This window comes from Lynx rufus, unplaced genomic scaffold, assembly GCF_022079265.1.
Source record: "Lynx rufus isolate CCGP_SWC_20201006 ecotype Redwood Valley unplaced genomic scaffold, mLynRuf1.p SCAF_13, whole genome shotgun sequence".
Lineage (NCBI taxonomy): Eukaryota > Metazoa > Chordata > Mammalia > Carnivora > Felidae > Lynx > Lynx rufus.
In genome coordinates this window covers 56,738,444-56,757,311 of record NW_025814827.1, presented here as the reverse complement: position 1 = coordinate 56,757,311, position 18,868 = coordinate 56,738,444, and the positions used below count along the sequence as shown (strand labels likewise).

The 18,868-nt window shown below is 38.5% G+C and overlaps 1 protein-coding gene across 2 annotated transcripts in view; it reads right to left on the bottom strand.

Moving 5' to 3' along the window:
- BRMS1L (BRMS1 like transcriptional repressor) overlaps positions 1–7,594 on the bottom strand; it is a 29,778-nt gene extending 22,184 nt beyond the window's left edge. For both annotated transcript variants that reach the window (XM_047075617.1, XM_047075618.1), the window contains exons 1-2: positions 7,379–7,594; positions 4,294–4,384 (exon numbers count right to left, since the gene is read on the bottom strand). In XM_047075617.1, coding sequence (XP_046931573.1) covers positions 4,294–4,384; positions 7,379–7,520 — 233 coding nt within the window. In that variant the 5' untranslated portion in view covers positions 7,521–7,594. The remainder of the gene's footprint in view (positions 1–4,293; positions 4,385–7,378) is intronic.
- Positions 7,595–18,868: the final 11,274 nt, after the last annotated feature.

Here is an 18,868-nt window from a genome sequence, read left to right as displayed (position 1 = left end):
GAACAATAAATCAATTCTAGGAGAAAAGGTTATTTAAAACACTTTTAAAAGAAACAAAAGAAATCGGGGCGCCTGGGTGGCTCAGTTGGTTAGGCATCTGACTTTGGCTCAGGTCATGATCTCCCAGGTTCCTGAGTTTGAACCCCGCGTTGGGCTCTGTGCTGACAGCTCAGAGCCTGGAGCCTGCTTCAGATTCTGTCTCTCTCTCTCTCTCTCTCTCTCTCTCTCTCTCTCTCTCTCAAAAATAAACATCTAAAAAATTTTTTAAAAAACAAAGAAATCATTTTGAACACTTTAGATATAAACATTACTAGTTGTCAAAATAAAAAATTCCCTGGCTTCTCTCCACCTTTCCTGAAAAACAGTATTATAATATTCAGCCTACTTGGTTTTTAAAGAACAAAGAGGAAGTAGAGTGATGAAGGTAAAAACCAATGGCTACAGAGCTTGTGTTCTGGCATACCCAGTTTGTCTGGACTGCAAATGAAGAAGGTGTAACAAAATGGTTGCTCAGTGGATGCAGAAATGAAATATGGGGCTGGGAACCCCTGTTGCTCTATTTGTGAGTTTATATACAAATACTCTAATTTGCCAGCTGTCACACCTTTAACTTCACCTTGATTATCAATGACAGACAACTCAAAGTTTACTTCTGGCAATAATCCTACAGGATAGAACTCTTTTTAAGGATGGATGTCTACATTGTCATTCTTTACAAAAGGCACTTGTAATCCTGGCTTTGTGCATTTCATAGATATCCTAAAAATTTCAAAGCAGGTTAACAATTTAAGATCATTTGTAAATTCTTTTTTTTGACATTCATTACTTTATCAAGGGTGAAGAATATGTCACAAGGATGGCATGTAGTAAGTTCTAAAAGAAACCACTGATTATGCTTGTAGGTGTTAGTATAACTAGCAGTTGGCTTTTGAAAACATTACAATACCTGGCTTTCATATAAAAATTATCTTTCCTCGTGTAAATATGAAGTGGGGGCACCTGGGTCCTTCAGTTGGTTAAGCATCCAACTCTTGATTTCAGCTCAGGTCATAATCTCACAGTTCATTAGACTGAGCCCCACACTGAGTGCAGAGCCTGCTTGGGATTCTCTCTCTCTCCCTCTCCTTATGCCCCTCCCCAACTTGCTGTCATGCACGCTTGCACACACTTGCACATACTCTCTCAAAAATCAATAAACTTAAAAGATAAAGAAAATATAAACCAATACAATTAAGACAATCAAGGAGGGGGCTGGGAGGATGGGTTAAATAGGCAATAGGGATCAAGGAATGCACCTGTGATGAGCACCAGGCGATATATGGAATTATTGAATCACTATATTGTAGACCTGAAACTAATATAACACTGTATAGTAACTAGAATTAAAATAGAAGCTTAAAAAAAAGACAAGAAAATCAATATTGAATGTCTATAATTGATCATTATAATTAGCATAAAGATTTATATGATTTTGAAGTATTCGAGCAACTTTGAGTATTAATACAATAAATATTTTTCTAAACAAAAATGGAAAAATTATCTGAGTTAACTACCAAAATAATACATTATCATCTCTGGGTTAAATTTTTCTAAAACTCAAGATACAATGATAAACGAATGTGTAAAGTCAAAAAACTATAACGTGATAGTTATAGTTTTTGAAATCATAAATACAACTTCAGGCAAAATGCTAAAAATTCAATACAAATGATGAATGTACTGGAAAAACATCAGCCTTAAGATATCAATAAGGTATCCTGAATAGGTGAACAGTGTCTTGAATGAAGAGGCTATGTGAATTCCTGCACCCAGGGAAAACAATATTCAATTAACTACCCTTTTAAAAGAATAGATTCCTCAAAATCAGTATCATTTCAACAACCTTAAAATTCAAGTATAAACTCACCAAAGCCAAGAATCAGGAGTCCCTTAGCAGCAACCACAATACTATTCAGAGTAGATGCCCAATTAATGTTTACTGGATACTGAACATTGAAATACATGAAAATTTGGGCAGTGTAAGTTCCTCTATCTTTTTTAATGAAGTGGAAGAAACTTCCACCAATATCCAAACTGCCAAATGGTGGATTTTCTGCCTTATGAAAGAAGTGCTATTATGCCCTCTGGTGCTAGAACAGGAGAAGCAGGAGAATTTGTTGATGTTGTTGTTATCACTGTATCATTCTATCTCCCACCTCTTCTACAGAGGATTTGAAGTCTCACAGTACAACAGAATAAAAATAGCAACAATGCAATTGGGGCAGATAAAAAAAAAAGATAATTATAAACCTGATGCAAGGATTATTTCTTTCTAAAACACATTTCTGAATACCAATTTCTTCTTCTTTTTTTTAATGTTTATTTTTGAGAGAGAGAGACAGAGCACGAGAAGGGTAGGGGCAGAGAGAGAGGGAGACACAGAATCTAAAGCAGGCCCCAGGCTCCCAGCTGTCAGCAGAGAGCCTGATGCAGGGCTCGAACCCACAAACCGTTTAAGATCATGACCTGAGCCAAAGTTGGACACTTAACCAACTGAGCCACCCAGGCACCCCTGGATACCAATCTCTTGAGAAAGAATCCTATTAATAGTGGTAACGGGTCTACTGTTAATATGTTTCTGAGATGAATGAGGCTGGTGGGAGAAATGGCTGGTAATGAGCCATGAAAATGCAAAATTCAAGGCAACTGCCAGCCCCAAGATGAGCAAGAGTAGGCTTAAAGACTGACTAGGTGCAAAGTTCTCCTTTGTAATATATTATATTAGAGATTTACAGTACTTTTCATTTCTTGGATAACCATAAAATACACTTTAAAAGCTCAATAGGTGTATCTTAATTGTGTGAGAATTATTCATTCATGGATTACCAGTGCTAAAATATAAAAATACAAATTTGCTTCCTCTTTTCCAGAATGATTCTGGATGAACTCTCCATGTTGCCCAAATAATGGATCCCTTGGGGATCCAAACTAATTCAAATTTACAATCAATAATGTAAATCTTTAGAATAAAAAAAAGATACCATGTTTTTTAAAGCCAAAGTTTTAAATTTTGAATTATTTATATCAATATGTTGCACTAGCTTGGAACATTTATATGTTCACCTCTCATACCAATGAAAGTTAAGACCAGAAATGTCATAAACAGCAGGATTCATTTGATAAACAAATCTGTCCCCTTTTAGTCTGGCAATTCCAGATATTAACCATGTTTTCATCTGTTCTCTGGGCCTCTCTAGGGAAGAGGTAAGAGAAAAGAATAAACAGCAAAATTATGAAGAATTAATGAACTGAAGAGCCAGCTTCCAAATAAATTAGGTGTCTATAGTCTCAGAAGTTTCTTTCATTTACAATTCCTAACACGTAGCTATACCCCATGACCTTGCCAGCAAGTTCTGAAGTAAAAGCTCACATTTAAGATTTTTTTTTAATCTGTATCTGCATCTATTCTGTTCTCTCAGATCACTGGGGCCCATTCTTGTGTAACCAACTTCTCATAAGAGTTCTGTCATTATAAAGAGGGGGAGAAAACAGTATCTAATAAGCACCACTATGTGCCAGCCAAGACTAAGAATTTCACCTACTGCTCATACAATCCTAACAGTTCACAATAAAATAGCTACTATTACACCTTTTTAATCTGTGAAAAAAGCCTGGATTCAGAGCCTGTGCTCTTTCTACTCCCCTATATTTCCTCCAAAGTAATGCCTTAGTGGAAGGAACGTCACTAGGAAGTCACTAGTCACTAGTGCTAGGAAGCAGAAGGCCTGGCTTACTTTATCACTTGCTGATGAACTATGGGCAAATCACTTCACTCCTCTGAGCATCAATTTTCTCACAGGTAAGGATGGATATGTGCCAACCTTATACAGTTGCTTCCAGAGGCAAACTAATGTGAAAACATGTATGTATTACCCAATGTTGATTAAAACAAAAATCACATGCCATTTTGGAGAAATATTCTGTTATTCTAAAATTTTTAAACAGCTACCTTTATTCAATCATTTAACAAAGAAATGAAAGAAGCAAATTAGAACCAAGGGTCCAACCACCCAGGGAAAACATTTTAATTACCAACATCCACATAGAAATCTTATTATACACCCCCAAACCTGTCTCAAAACCCTTAGTTTAGTTAATGAGGTCTTCAGAAGGCAAATAGTTGAAGCCTCTTTTAGAATAGTCTCATAAAATACAAAAAGGAAAATAGTTCAGTGAATAGAATTTCTCTTGTGCCAGTATACATGTGACATGGTTGAGATTCAGTGACAATGACCTTCTGACATCACTACTTACTGATCCTTGAGATCGGTAAACTGTTTTTCTAGATTGGACATTTCATCTAAGCATTCCATTCTTCTTCTTTCACAGTCTTCATCATCCATTTCTATTAATAAAAAGACAAATAGCAAAGAAAAAAATTAATTTTATGTTCCAAATTATCTGAATGTTAATTCAAACGGCTAAAGAAAAAAAAAAGAAAGAAAAAAAATGTAATACAAAGTTAGATATGCAAGGCCTATATTAAGCCTTAAGAGAAAATTAATGTTTATCCAAAATAATTTCTACTAAAGGTTTTAACTTAAAATATAATTGAGAGTTAAAGCTATAGCAATCTCTAGACCTTTTTGTTTTTATTCATTTTTAAATCACTTTAAACGGCTGACAACAAGCTTTACTATTAAGTAATGAATCCATTTTTGGTTTATGTTCCTTCAACTCAACAGAACTTACACCAAAACGATTATGTCCATTAAAGGCTAATATTGCTCAAAAACACTTTTAGAATTCTTCTTTCAGAACTGCTTACATGACAGATTTGCCAGTTACAAAAGAAGAAAACTAACCTCATTCTGTTTACCACCAGATTTGTTGGTCTCTTACTCATATTCCCATTGTTCCCTCTCCCCAAATTACTGTAAGTGAGAAAGAGGAAAATGAAAAGAAAAAATAAGCAAACTTTTGAAGGAAAGCAACTGTTAAATTACCAGCTCTCTCCTATATTCCTTTATCTTCTATTTTTACATCACATATATTTCAACATAAGTGAAATAAGCGAAGTGTAAAATGATCTGCATCTCGATCTTCATTAAATAAAGGTCAAGCTATGGTAAAGAGTTAAATACACCAAGGAACCATAGGGTTCATTTTTTTTCACTTTCCTAAAACAGATTAAAATTATTTCTGATTCTTAATAGCTTACTCCTGGGCTATTTAAAACTTGGTCACGCAAGATGACTCTCACTTCCCAGTATCTCTGGATAGTAGAGGTGTTTTTCTGTAGCTTTAGGACCTGCTCAGTACCAATGTTTGAGAAGAACAAAACTGTGGAAGTTTAACATGAAAGCCATTCAGCAGAAAAGAAATGCTTTCACAAGAAGCAAAACTGAATAATTTATTTAAATAGTCTCTTTGCGCTTAAAAAAATCTGACATATAGTTCAAATTATTACATTCTTCACAAATTAAGTTGTCCATTATTTTCTGGGAAGGAATAAAAAATCAGTGAAAAATCACTGAGAATTTTAACAAATAGATGTCACTTTGTGAGATCTTCAGCTCTCATCAAAAAAACAACACTTGGAGATAAAATGTTTTACAAATCTAAAAAATGTGTTTACACACAGCCTAGGTGTTCTTTCTCTGTATTGCTCACTTTTGAAATCTCACCTACTTTCACAGCTACACGGATGACTTCCAAATCATGCTTCCTAGCCCAAGCAGGTCCAAATGCTACATTTCCATCTGTCAGTTGACACTCTGACTTAAATATACCACAAGCACCTCAAAAGCAACATGTCTGAAATACTCCATCTTCCACCTTCATCTCAAATCTTTCACTTTTCTATTTCTATTCATGCTACCACCATCTCCTCATATCTGGGGTTTTCCTCTTACCTTCACTCCTAAACTCGCATTCACCCATCGTGCATTGTGGGTTTTGTTTTTTTTTTTTCATTTTTGAAATCTTTTACATCTATACTTCTTTCTCATTCTCTAGCTCAAATCCTCTCAACAAAATCGGTTTCTCACTCTTTTGAATAAGCCTTAAACTCTAGCAGCCTTTGCATTTTTTTCTTACATTCCTCCCAAGCCAACATATCATCCCAATCCAAATTCTACCCATTCGTCAAGATAATTGAGGTAATCCCACCTTCTTCAACTAGCCTTTCCTGGCCACCCTATTCAGAAAAGATTTCCTCTGGTCTCTGAAATCCTATAGCATTGTTTACAGTTAAGTATTTATTTGGCAGTTTAATCAAGTTCTGGTTTATGACAACTGTTTAATTGAGAGCAGATCATAACTATTTATTTACACCTCACAGAGTAGTGTCCAGTGCATCTCAAGGAAGTCACTCATAAAGGCCTATTTTGGAATGGCTAGTTTATTGACTGAAATTACGTACTTCCATGGAGATTTGCTTTTAAAAAGAAACCTGAAAAGAGGGTGTCCGGGCATTAACAGATTGTCATCAGTCCTTGCTTTACATAACCAATAATCAGGCCAAGACGAGAAAGTTTAAGTTTAATTCTCATCATATGGAAAGAAGAAAATCCAGGCTGGCATATATTCCATTTCTCTTTTTAATAACCATCCTGAAAGTGTGCAAAATCCATCTGTGGTGGTAATCTGCCCCCCCCGTCCCCCAAAAACCCTACAAAAAAACTGAAACAGCCCCAAATTGGAAAAGATTACAAGAAAGAAAAGATTTGGAAAATTTCAGAGTTGCCCAATATCTGCCAGTTTATAAGTATATGAAGATCCAAAATCACCCCTGACGGGCTCTCAGTCTTGCAAAGTTCAGACAGATGCTGTAAATGGGACAGCTCCAAGTCGGCCCCCGCAAGAACGCTGATGTCAAGTGCTGACTGACAGGCTGACTTGGAAGCTGAGATTAACAAATTCTAAACCAGCCAAGAGCCGGCACAATTCTAACCGACCTCGGCCCTGACAACCCATGTTGAGAAGTAAGGGTTGGAAAGATGAAAAATAAGGAATGAAGCCGGTGGTCTGGGGGTAAGAGGCATTTCCAGGGTCTCCCAGACAAGCTGCAAGGCATTCCCCACTTTGGTCGACAGCCGTGGGCACTGCCCGGAGGTCCCCAAGGCTGGTCCGACGGCGAGCAGGACTGCGCAGCGTCCGGGAGCTGGGCGAGCCCAGGCCCGCGCCGGGTCCCGCCCCGCCAGCAGGGACCTGCCTGGAGCCAGGCAGCGCCCCACGATGAGTCCGGGTGCTGCCGAGGGCCGGGAGCCAGTCTCCGCCCCTTCCCTCTCTCCCCGCCCAGCACTCCCAGCAGGACGCAGCTGCCCGGCGTGCGGAGAGCGGCCTGTCGTGCGCCGGGCGCAAGGACTCAGGGTCCCGGCCCCGGTGGGTTGCACACCTGAGCTATCTCCATCCTCGGAGACCGACGAGCTCTCCGTGTCCTCGTCCTCTGAGCTGCTCCCCTCATTTTCGGCGTAGTCCACCTCCATCTCATCGTGATGGTTCGTCTCCTTCTTATCCCCTCGGGAATGGACTGGCATTTTCCAGCCGCGCCGTCGCTTCCCACTCCCGGCGCCCAGCCCAGCCACCGCCGCTTCAATGAAGGGCGCGCCGAACGCCCCGACCCACCCAGCGGCCGAGCGCGTTCTGAACCCCCTCAGCTCCTCCCCGCCCCCGGCCCGAACCTCACAACCTAACCCGCAAGCTCTGCGCTGGGAGCTCTGCCATTGGTGGAGGCTGTCCTCGAGCCGGGTGGGGTGGAGCTTGCCCTGCTCCGGTATGGTTGGTTGCCCGTAATTACGGCGCGGCCTTGCAATGTGTGTCGGGAGCTGTAGTCCTTACTGCTTAGACCTGCAGGGACTGCCGCCTTCCAAGCTTCAACAACCGCGATCATTTCTTGCCTGTGGACTTCAAGTCCCACAAGGCACGAAACCTGATAGACTCGATCGCAGTATATAAACTAAACAGAAACAGATTGTGTGAATTTGGTCTGTATTTATTCTTTTCCCGCCAAGTGATTGTCTGAGCTCCCTGGCTATCCAAGATGTTACTGTCAGATGTGAAAAGGTGTTTTGCCTGAGGGTTTTCCTCCTCGTCGAGCCTGGAGGAACTGGAGAAAAGTCTCTTATACCTAAGTACCTTTATTACTGCTAATAAGCTATTATATTTAATAACTGCAGACGATAACTTGCATTTTCTATGTTGCACAAAAATCTTTAAATCATTATTGAAACGTTTGCAATCAATCATATAGAAGGAAAGCAAGTTTTATCTTGTCATTTTCATCTAGTATTTTTTGCATTCATTTTTTACTATTTATAGCCTGGAGATGACACCAGGCTTGATTTAACTTAAGTTTCCGATGGAAAACATACATATTTGACTCAGTGAAATGTTATATTTTCTCAATGATAGGTAAAATAGACAAGGAAGCCTCAATAAGTATCATAATCACGATAACTCATACTAATTGACTATTTTTACTCTGTGTTAGGTATCCTGGTAAGCTCTTTACATGAGTCATAATGAGTTCAATTCTCAATTTAATAGTCCTGAAGTAGGCGCTATTATTATCCCCATTTTACAGAGAAGGAAACTAAATTTTCAGACAAATCTAAAAACTGTATTTTAGCCACTCAAACTGTATTTTAGGAGACAGAGCTTCTTGTTGAAGTGGCAATTTGCTATTGAAATGTTTCATAGAATATTGTGGATTGTACAGTATTTGTTTCTAAAACAGGAGGTCCAAAGACATTTGAAAGAGGATGGCAAGGGTATCCAGGCATAATTGCATTAACGTTGGATTTAGAACTTAATGACAAACCATTTCAAGTTCTATCCATTTCTACAGGGTAAAATCCAAACTTTAGGGCTTTTATTGTCTAGTGTCAGCCTACTTCTCTCCTTCTTACTATATTTCCAAAACTGAACTTCTCAGTTGCTAAACAAACTGTTTCCCATTTCATTGTCTTTGCACATCCTATTTTCCCTGCAATCCTCTTCTACTACTTTTCTTTTTCAAGTCTGCTTTCTTGACAACATGCATTACCAGCACAGCACCTCCACCATTCAGTATGCCCTCATGTTCCTTCAGACTGCTGCTGTACTCTGTACTTTGCAACTTTGTACGTGTTTTCCATCACACTGTATTGTGAATTGTTTAGAAGATGCATCTCACCTGTTGGATTGAATTCCTTGAGAGCAGAAACTGCCTTAGTCTAGAATGCAATTTCAAAGGCATGCAGACATCAGGCAGGTAAAGTTTAAAGATGGAAACTGGAAGGGTATGAGTACATGCATATACATTATGTGAGTGGTGTGGACTAAAGGTTGCAGCTATTTTAGCTCCAGCCAATTGTTACTACATTAGAATTCTGACTTAGATGTTGGACCTTCCAATTTTTAAGAGAAATTGGATATTTAGATCTCTATGTGAAAAATCCAGATTTGTTAACATTTGCTCAGATATAGTTTTGTTGGTGGTGGTGGTTTGGTTTGCTTTGGTTTGGTTTACTTAAACTCCAGACCAAACAAAAGCAGCTATGGATAAAATCCCTGGCCTCTGTTGGGGCACCCAGCTGGCTGAGTCCACAGAGCATATGACTCTTGATCTCGGGGTTGTGAATATGAGACCCAAGTTGAGTGTAGATATTACTTTTAAAAAATAGATTTTAAAAATGTCCCTGGCCTCTGTTAATCTCTGTTATATCAGCAGCTAGCAGAGTGGGTGCTGAATAGAAATAATATCTTAGATTTCTGGTCACTCTTTATGTGCATTAATTCATTTAATCCTTATAACAATTCTATGAAGTAGATACAATTGTGCTTTACACAATTTTGCAGATGAGAAAACTGAGGCACAGAGCAGTTAGATTATGTGGCCAAGGTCACACAGCAAATAAGTAGCAGATTTACAGTTTGAACTTAGAGAGTCTGACATCAGAGCCTGTACTTAACCACCAGCATACAGTTCCCCTCTGGCAGGTGCATTCTGTTTCTGCTCTTCAAAGAAAAACGGGAGGCGGGGGTACCTGGGTGGCTCAGTCCATTAAGCGTCTCTTGGTTTCGGCTCCTGTCATGATCCCAGGGTCATGGGATCAAGCCCCACGCCGGGCCCCTAGATGAGCATGAAGCCTGCTTAAGAGTCTCTTTCTCTGCCCCTCTTCCCAACTCACATGCTCTCTCTCACTCTAACATTAAAAAGAAAGAAAGAAAGAAAGAAAGAAAGAAAGAAAGAAAGAAAGAAAGAAAAAGAAAAAAGAAAAACAGAAGTTGGAGAGGTGGCATAGATTCTAACCCTGGTCCTGCTAGTCACCAACCACTTAATTTGGCAAACCACATAATCTCTGGTCAGTTGTAAAGTGAGAAGATTGCATTATATTATCTTTAAGTTCTCTTCCATCACTAAAATTCCTGTCATTACTATATTTGTGTTTAAGGCAGACAGAATAATAGAACATTATACAATTAGTTACATGATGGTGTTTTGCTTAAAAGGAGAGTTTCTCTCGCACCTCCCCAAACAGAACTTAGAAAAGATGTATAGGGAATGTAAGAAGAACCATAAGGAACAAGAATTCATACAGCTGGGCAAGAATATTGTAACTTTAGAAAATAGAAGTTAATGTAAAGAAAACTAGGAAAGCAGAATGAAGTTTCCTTAATCAAGGCAGTTAAAGAGGTTGTAAGGATGTTTTCCATTTATGTAGCGATTTACATTTTCCATAGGTCCTACACAATCATTAGATACACTCTAAGTCTCACTTTTCATTAATCCTTTCATACTTGGCCATTTATTGAGAGTCATCAGCAAAATCCATTATATCTTCACCCTCTCCTCTGAACAGATCCTTAACTTTCTTGTTCTGAAGAAAACATGGCTTTTCCCAGGACCCTGCTACCTTTGCACCCCTGCTCCCAACAGGCCCTGTCATGGAGTAGGTGTGTTCTTTGTCCTCCTGGTTCCTTCCAGATGATGCTTTCTCCCTCCTGCCTAAAAACCCCCAGCTTGTCATCAGGATATGACACAGGATCTCTACTTGTGGCTATCATCTGCATACCCTTCAGGTCACTCCCTCTCATTTTTTGAAGATTTTAGCTCTTGCCTCATTCTCTCCAATGGGATGCCTATCATAATTCTTGGTCATTTTAGTATTCAAGTAGGTGATTTTATACCACTCCATTTCCTATTGTGTTTGCTTTGGTATAAAGTAGACATAAGATAATTTTGGCTTTATCCTTTTAGTTTTCCTCCCATATCCCCCCTTGGGGTACTTTTAAAAATCTTTTTATGGAATATTTTAATATTACATAGTAATTTAAACACATAATAAGATATTCAGCATATTATATGTATAACACAGTATTCATCTCTTAGCTTTCTCAAATCTTACATTTAACCACATTTGCTCTAGACCCCTCCTCAATCCCAATTCTCCCTTTCTCTTTCCAAAATAACCATTATCCTGACTTTGGTGATTTTGATTGTCACCCACATGTACATACTATTTTTGTATATTTATGTATCCATAAATAATATATAGGATTGTTTAACATATTTTAAAGTGCTCACATTTTATTTTTTAATTTTTAAATATTTATCTTGAGAGAGAGACAGTGTACATAAGAGCAGGGGGAGGAGCAGAAAGAGAAAGGGAGAAAGAGAATCCCAAGCAGACTCCTCACTGTGAGCCCAGAACCCAACTCAAAGCTCAGTCTCACAAACTGAACTGTGAGATCATGACCTGAGCTGAAATCAAGAGTCGGATGTTTAACCAACTGAGCCAACCAGGTGTCCCTAAAGTGCTCATAGCTTAAAGAGGTGTCATATACTACACATCATCCTACAACTTCCTTTTCCCTCATCAATTTTTTGAGATTTATCCATGGTGATATGGGTAGCTCTAATCCAGTTATTTTAATCTGCTGTCAGGTATTCCACTGAGTACATATATTCCTTCAAATGAATATTTAAAAATTTATTATTTGCCTATTAATGGACGTGTAACTTGCTTCAAAATTTTTTCTTATTAAAAATAGTTGTCTCAATGAATATTGTATGTATCTTTTGGGCCCTATGTGTGAGGATTTCTGTAGGTCACTGGTCTCCAAAGTGGGGCATATGTACCCAGGGAGTATATCCCGGGGGACAGGAAGAAAATACTAAAACTTCCATGTGTATTATGTTCAATTTCATCTTTGTCTAGAATAAAGTAGATATACAGAAGTAGTTTGAAGTTCATTTTTTACACCGATTCACCCTCATTATGTTCCTTGTGCTTACTTGTTTTTAATCAGCAGATCCTGCCTCTGAAGGGAGACAGACTTAATTCCAATTGTCACCACATGGTGGAGCTGAGACGTCAATGTACAATCCACAAACCTTGTCCCTGCTGAGTGACCCTGGCCAGATGCTGGTGGCTGGAAAAACAAAGGCAGAACACCATAGGCTGCAACTAATAGCTTCAAATCAGGGTAAACATTTGAATCATTCAAACTAAAGGGGCTTTAGGGACCTACACGGACAACTAGATGAGACCAATTTATAATTATACCAATTATATGAGACCATGATTTCAATTGCTTAAGAATGAAACCACCTAAAAGTGCTTTGAAATAGCTTGTTCACTGGCACAGGACCCATCCCTGTATTCTCTATTTGCAGAAATTAATTCTGGGATTAGTTGAAGTATAAATCTGATGACGTTTCTGCTAGCATATTTATGTTATTATTATTCCACTGTCTCATGGCTCAAATTATCATGTTCTTTTCTTTTTTTTTTTTTTTTTTTCAACGTTTATTTATTTTGGGGACAGAGAGAGACAGAGCATGAACGGGCGAGGGGCAGAGAGAGAGGGAGACACAGAATCGGAAACAGGCTCCAGGCTCTGAGCCATCAGCCCAGAGCCCGACGCGGGGCTCGAACTCACGGACCGCGAGATCGTGACCTGGCTGAAGTCGGACGCTTAATCGACTGCGCCACCCAGGCGCCCCTATCATGTTCTTTTCTGTAGTCTAATTTTTCCGTTCTTTTCTGTAATTTTTTTTAAATTTTTTTTAACGTTTTATTTTTATTTTTGAGACAGGGAGAGACAGAGCATGAATAGGGGAGGGTCAGAGAGAGGGAGACACAGAATCTGAAACAGGCTCCAGGCTCTGAGCTGTCAGCACAGAGCCCGACGCGAGGCTCGAACTCACGGACCGCGAGATCATGACCTGAGCCTAAGTCGGCCGCTTAACTGACTGAGCCACCCAGGCGCCTCTGTAATTTTTTTAAGTAGAGAAATTTTCTTTGTCTCTAAGATTTTTCTCAAGGGTAAATATTTTATATGCAGTTTTATTTTTAATCTGTATTGTTCCTCTAAAGATAATTTTTCTGTGTAAAGTGGCTATCTTTTGTTTTGGCCTCCCCACTCCCCATCCCCTTTTTGAGGTAATAGCTTCCTGACTTTCCCTTCAAGAACCCACTCTGCTCCATTCAGCCCATATGGTTCAGGTGACCAATCAGAATATTATATTCTCTAGTTCAGGGATGGACATGTAGACCAACGTAGGTCATGATGGACATTGCCAGAACTTTTATTGGAACTATCATGAAGGAAGTTTGTCCTGTGAAATTAAAAGTTCTATTAAGCCTATATGAGCTTAAGTTTGCTGGGACCATTTCTCCTTCCACATGTGACTGGAACAGGGCAGCAGGGATGGGAACCAACACAGAGGAAAAGTAATGCTGAAATAGAAAGATTCCTGATTGACGTTATTTAAGTGCCTGCATCCACATGTGTTCAATGTTAATCCTTAGACTTTCAGTTACATGAACCAATAAATTCCTCTTTTTACTGAACCTGTTTTGCTTGGTTTTGTTTGCTTCTTGCAGCTGAAAGTGTTCTGACCAAAGTGGCTAAAAACATACATGTTTTTTGAATGGAAGAAATTAATATTTTTAAATATCCCATTGTAATTTCTTATCAAAAGTCCCTTTTCATATTTATATATTAACTATCTAATATATACTACATGCCAGATACTATGCTGGTTTCAAGAGATATTCATTGGTTAACAATACAGAAACAGCCTATGCCTGCATAGAGCTTACAGAAAAGGGGAGGGGTAAATACTAAAAATTAACTATACAAGTTGAGGTATGCTTTGTGTTAGTGATTTGAGAGTATATAACACGGAGACCTGACTGAGAGGAGGAGTGGGTGTTAGGTAAGGCCTCTCTAAAGAAGTAATATTTCAGCTAAGACTTAAGAGGTAGGTAGGAGTTAGCCCAGCTAGAAGGGAAAGGAAGAATCTTATAAGCTGAAAGAATAGTGTATGTAAAGGTCTTGATGTCAGAAAGTGCTTAGAGTATTCATGTTTGAGGAATTAAGAGACTGCTGTGGATAGTCATTAGTGTTCAAGGTTGAAAGGGGCATGGGGTGAGGTTGGTGAAACAGGCAAAGGTCACATATCTGGCAGGGCCGAATAGATTATGGTAAGACAGTTGTTTTGTTTTAATCTTAAACGCAGTGGGTAGGAAGAGATGAGAAGATTAGATGAGCGTTAAGATTACATTAATTTTAAGATCAGATCTTTAAAAGATCACTGGTTGCTTAGTGGAAAACATATTGGATAGGAACAAGGGAAAAGAATAAATCAATCAGATGTTGAGGTAAGATAATAGTGGCTTGGACAGGGCAGAGGCTGTGTGGTGAAAAGAAATGAACAAATCTGAGATAGCTGGGAGGTAAAATCAACAAAACTTAGTAATGGATTGAATTTGGGGCATGAGAGACAGGATATAGGATATAGTCTACTTATCTCCCTTCTCTTAGAATTCATTTCATTTCACTATGCTAATAAATAACGTCAGCAGTCTTTGCTTCAACAGACCTCCTTAAAAGTATATTTCATTTGAGTTCTATATCCGTTGTATATGATTTGCAGCTCTCTCTGTCCTTAACCAATTATAATATTTCTTCTAGTGTTTCTTGACTTCTGCATGAATGTTGCGTTTTCTCTAAAAATTAAATCTTAATCTATGAAATTACAAACAGAAAGAAATGACAAAATACGTTGACATTGGAACTGATGGTGCTAAAGCAGTGCTGGGTAAAATGGGCTAAAGCAGTGCTGGGCAGGTGAGCATGAAAACAGTGGCACCAAAGTGTACAAATATTCTTTATATTCTTCACTGCCAGTTTTACTTACAAATGTCCTTGATGAAGCAGTAAAATTATTCTGAATGAAATCCCGAGTACTGAGCACACATCTTTTTAACATTTTCTTTGGCAAAATGGGAAGTAGTATAGTGCAGTAATGCTGCACGCTGACGTGCACTGGTGGTCTTAAGGAAAAACACCTGTGCAGTTGAGTTGTGTGCTGACCTAGCAACTTTATTCAAGGAATGGCATTTTTACTGGAATGAACTGACCAACTAAAGATATTCAGAGTTGGTTCTTTGACAAATAGTTTCACAAAAAATCAAATAAACAAAGTGAGCCTGTTCCTTTTCGTAAAACCGTTGACACTGTTTGTTTCCCAAGATAAAATCCAAGCTTCCAAATGAAAATTAGGAATTTAGAAAACTTTTACCCACCGTGATGAATATAACATCTAATACTTAAAGGATTTTCTGATGTATGTGATTTTTTAATTTTTATATTGCTTAATGAACTGTATTGACATTCGGAATATGTGTATAACTTGTGAACAATTATTTTCCAAATAGCAATTGCATAATGTTACAAAATTATGTCTGGGTAGAAGATTCATGTAAAGTGCAAGATTTTAATGTAAAGAATACCAAAAGTTTACTCATATGCTTTTGTATTCCACATTGCAACTAATCTTTAAGAAACTACCACTTGTTGGGGCGCCTGGGTGGCTCAGTCAGTTAAGTGTCCAGCTCTTGATTTCAGCTCAGGTCATGATCTCACAGTTTGTGAGTTTGAGCCCCACATCAGGCTCTGCACTGATGACATAGAGCATGCTTGGGAGTCTCTCTATCGTCCCCTTTCTGACCCTCCCCTGCTCTCATTCTCTCTCTCTCTCTCTCTCTCTCTCTCTCTCTCAAAATAAATAAATAAAACTAAAAAAAAAAAAAAGAAACTGGGGTGCCTGGGTGGCTCAGGTCAGTTGAGTGTCCGACTTTCGGTTTCAGCTCAGGTCATGATCTCATGGTTCGTGGGTTTAAACCACATGTCAGACTCTGAGCTGACAGTGCGGAGCCTACCTGAGATTCTCTCTCTTCCTCTCTCTGCCCCTGCCCTGCTCTCCCTCTCTCTCTCTCTCTCTCTCTCTCTTTCTCTCAAAATAAATAAATAAAAAAAGCAACTACTGCATGTTCATTTTAGCTTAGTTTAGTTTTAGTGTATTGTCAACAATTATCTGAAAGAACCTATTAAAATATTCCTCTTTTCCGATTACATATCCTATGCAACCACATTTTTCTCATATACTTCAATCAAAAGAATATATAGCAGGGCATCTGGGTGGCTCAGTCAGGTGTCAGTTAAGTCCGAGTTGGTGACACATGACCAGCTCAGGTCATGATCTCACAGTTTGTGGGCTCAAGCCCCACCTCGAGCTCTGTGTTGACAGTGCAGAACCTGCTTGGGATTCTCTCTCTCTCCCTTTTCCTCAGCCCCTCCCCCACTTGCTTTCTCTCCCTCAAAAATGAATAAATAAACTTAATATATGGCATCATAAGACTCCAGCTGTCTTCTATTAAGCCAAATATAAAAGAGATTTGCAAAAAAAAGGAAAATAATACTTTTCTCACCAAATAGTTTTTGTTTTGAAAAAATAGGTATTTTGAGGCACCTGGGTGTCTCAGTTGGTTAAGTGTCCGACTCTTGATTTTGGCTCAGGTTGTGATCTCACAGTTTGTGAGTTCAAGCCCTGCATTTGGCTCTGTGTGGACAGCACGGATCCTGCTTGGGATTCTTTTTCTCCTTTCTCTCTGCACCCCCTGAACTCACATTCTCTCTGTCTCGCTCTCTCTCTCTCTCAAAATAAATAAGCTTTAAGAAAAATAGGTATTTTTATTTTTTCATAAACATGTCTGTTCAATAATATATATTTCCAAAAAAATCATAAATGTTATCATGCACTGGCTTACCATTGTTATTTTTAAGTATTAAACTAATTTTAAATTTTCTCAGGTTACACTTTTTAAGGAGACTTTCATTTATTAGGGCAGTTTTATTTTTATTTAGTTTTATTTTAAGTCATCTTTACCCCCAATATGGGGCTCAAACTCATGACACAGAGATTAAGAGTCACATGCTCCACTGACTAACTATATTTCCCTAGAACAGTTTTAGATTTATAGAAAAAAACTGGGCTAATAATACACAGAGTTCTCATATGCCCTGCATCCAGTTTCCTTTATTTAGAGATGATATGGTACATCTGTCACAATGAACCAGTAATGATACATTATTATTATCTAAACTACATAGTTTATCAGATTTCCTTAGCTTCTATTTAACATCTTTTTTCTACTCCAGCATCCTATCCAGAATACTTTATAAAATTCAGTTATCATTTCTCCTTACGTTCACCTTGGCTGTGATAGTTTCTCAGACTTTCCTTGGTTTTGATTACCTTGACAGTTTTGAGGAATTAACTGGTTAATTGGGGATTTGACTAATATTTTTCTCATTATCAGAATGAGGGTATAGGTTTGGGGGAGGAAGGACAATAGAGGTGAAGTGCCATTTTCATCACATTATATCAAGGGCGCACACTGTCAAGGTAACTTCCCACTGTTAAGGTCGACCTTGATCATGTAGCTGATGGTGTTTGTTGTTTCTCCACTGTAAAGTTATTCCTCCCACCTCTTCCATTCTGGACACTTTGGAAGAAACTCATCATGTGCACACCATATCTAAAATGTAGGGTTATTTTCCATCTCTTTGAGTATCTACATATGTTTTTTGAAATTCCTTTTGCATGGCAGATTTGTCTTCTCCATTTATGTGATATTGATATAAATAATAATTTTAAATATTTTAAATAATTTTAAATTATTATTTATATCAATATGCACTCATGGATATTTATGTTATATTTTGAGTTATAATCTAATATTACTTTAATTTTTTTGTCATTCACATTGTTTCAGCTTTGACCACTGCATGCTTTTTCAGTTAACATACTTACATCATGTGTATGTGTGTGTGTGTGTGTGTGTGTGTGTGTGTGTAGCATTTCCTTACTTTCTGGCACTACAAAATGGTCCAGGCTGATCTTGTACTTTCCTGCCCCAGTCCTAGAATAAGCCATTGTTCCAAAAAGCCTTGGTTCTATCAGAAAGTGGTATTAAAAACCAAGATCTGGTGCTAGGCATCCTTGCTGCTACTAGACTATCATTGCTTCTAAGCCCTGTCAGCTGACAGAGCAAGGAAATACATAGGAGTTTACTACTCCATCTGTAGAAACATATCTGTAACTATTTCTATATGTAAATATCTGTATCTATATTAAGCTAAATATGTGCTCATATTGATGTCTCCAACTGGAATCCACTACCAAATGGATCATTCTACCTTCCTCCCTGTGCTTATCTTAAAAACTCCTACTCCAGGGGTGCCTGGGTGGCTCAGTGGGTTGAGTGTCCGACTTTGGCTCAGATCATGATCTCACTGTCGGTGAGTTGAAGCCCTGCATCGGGACCCGTGCTGACAGCTTGGAGCCTGGAGCCTGCTTCACATTCTGTGTCTCCCTCTCTCTGCCCCTCCTCCACTCATGCTCTATCTCTCTCTCTGTCAAAAATAAATAAACATTAAAAAAAATTTTTTTAACTCCTACTCCAACAGTGAGAAACTTGAGTCCCACCATCTGTCATCCATTTACTTATTTAATTTCAGTATACATGTGTAGCAGTATCAGAGTAAC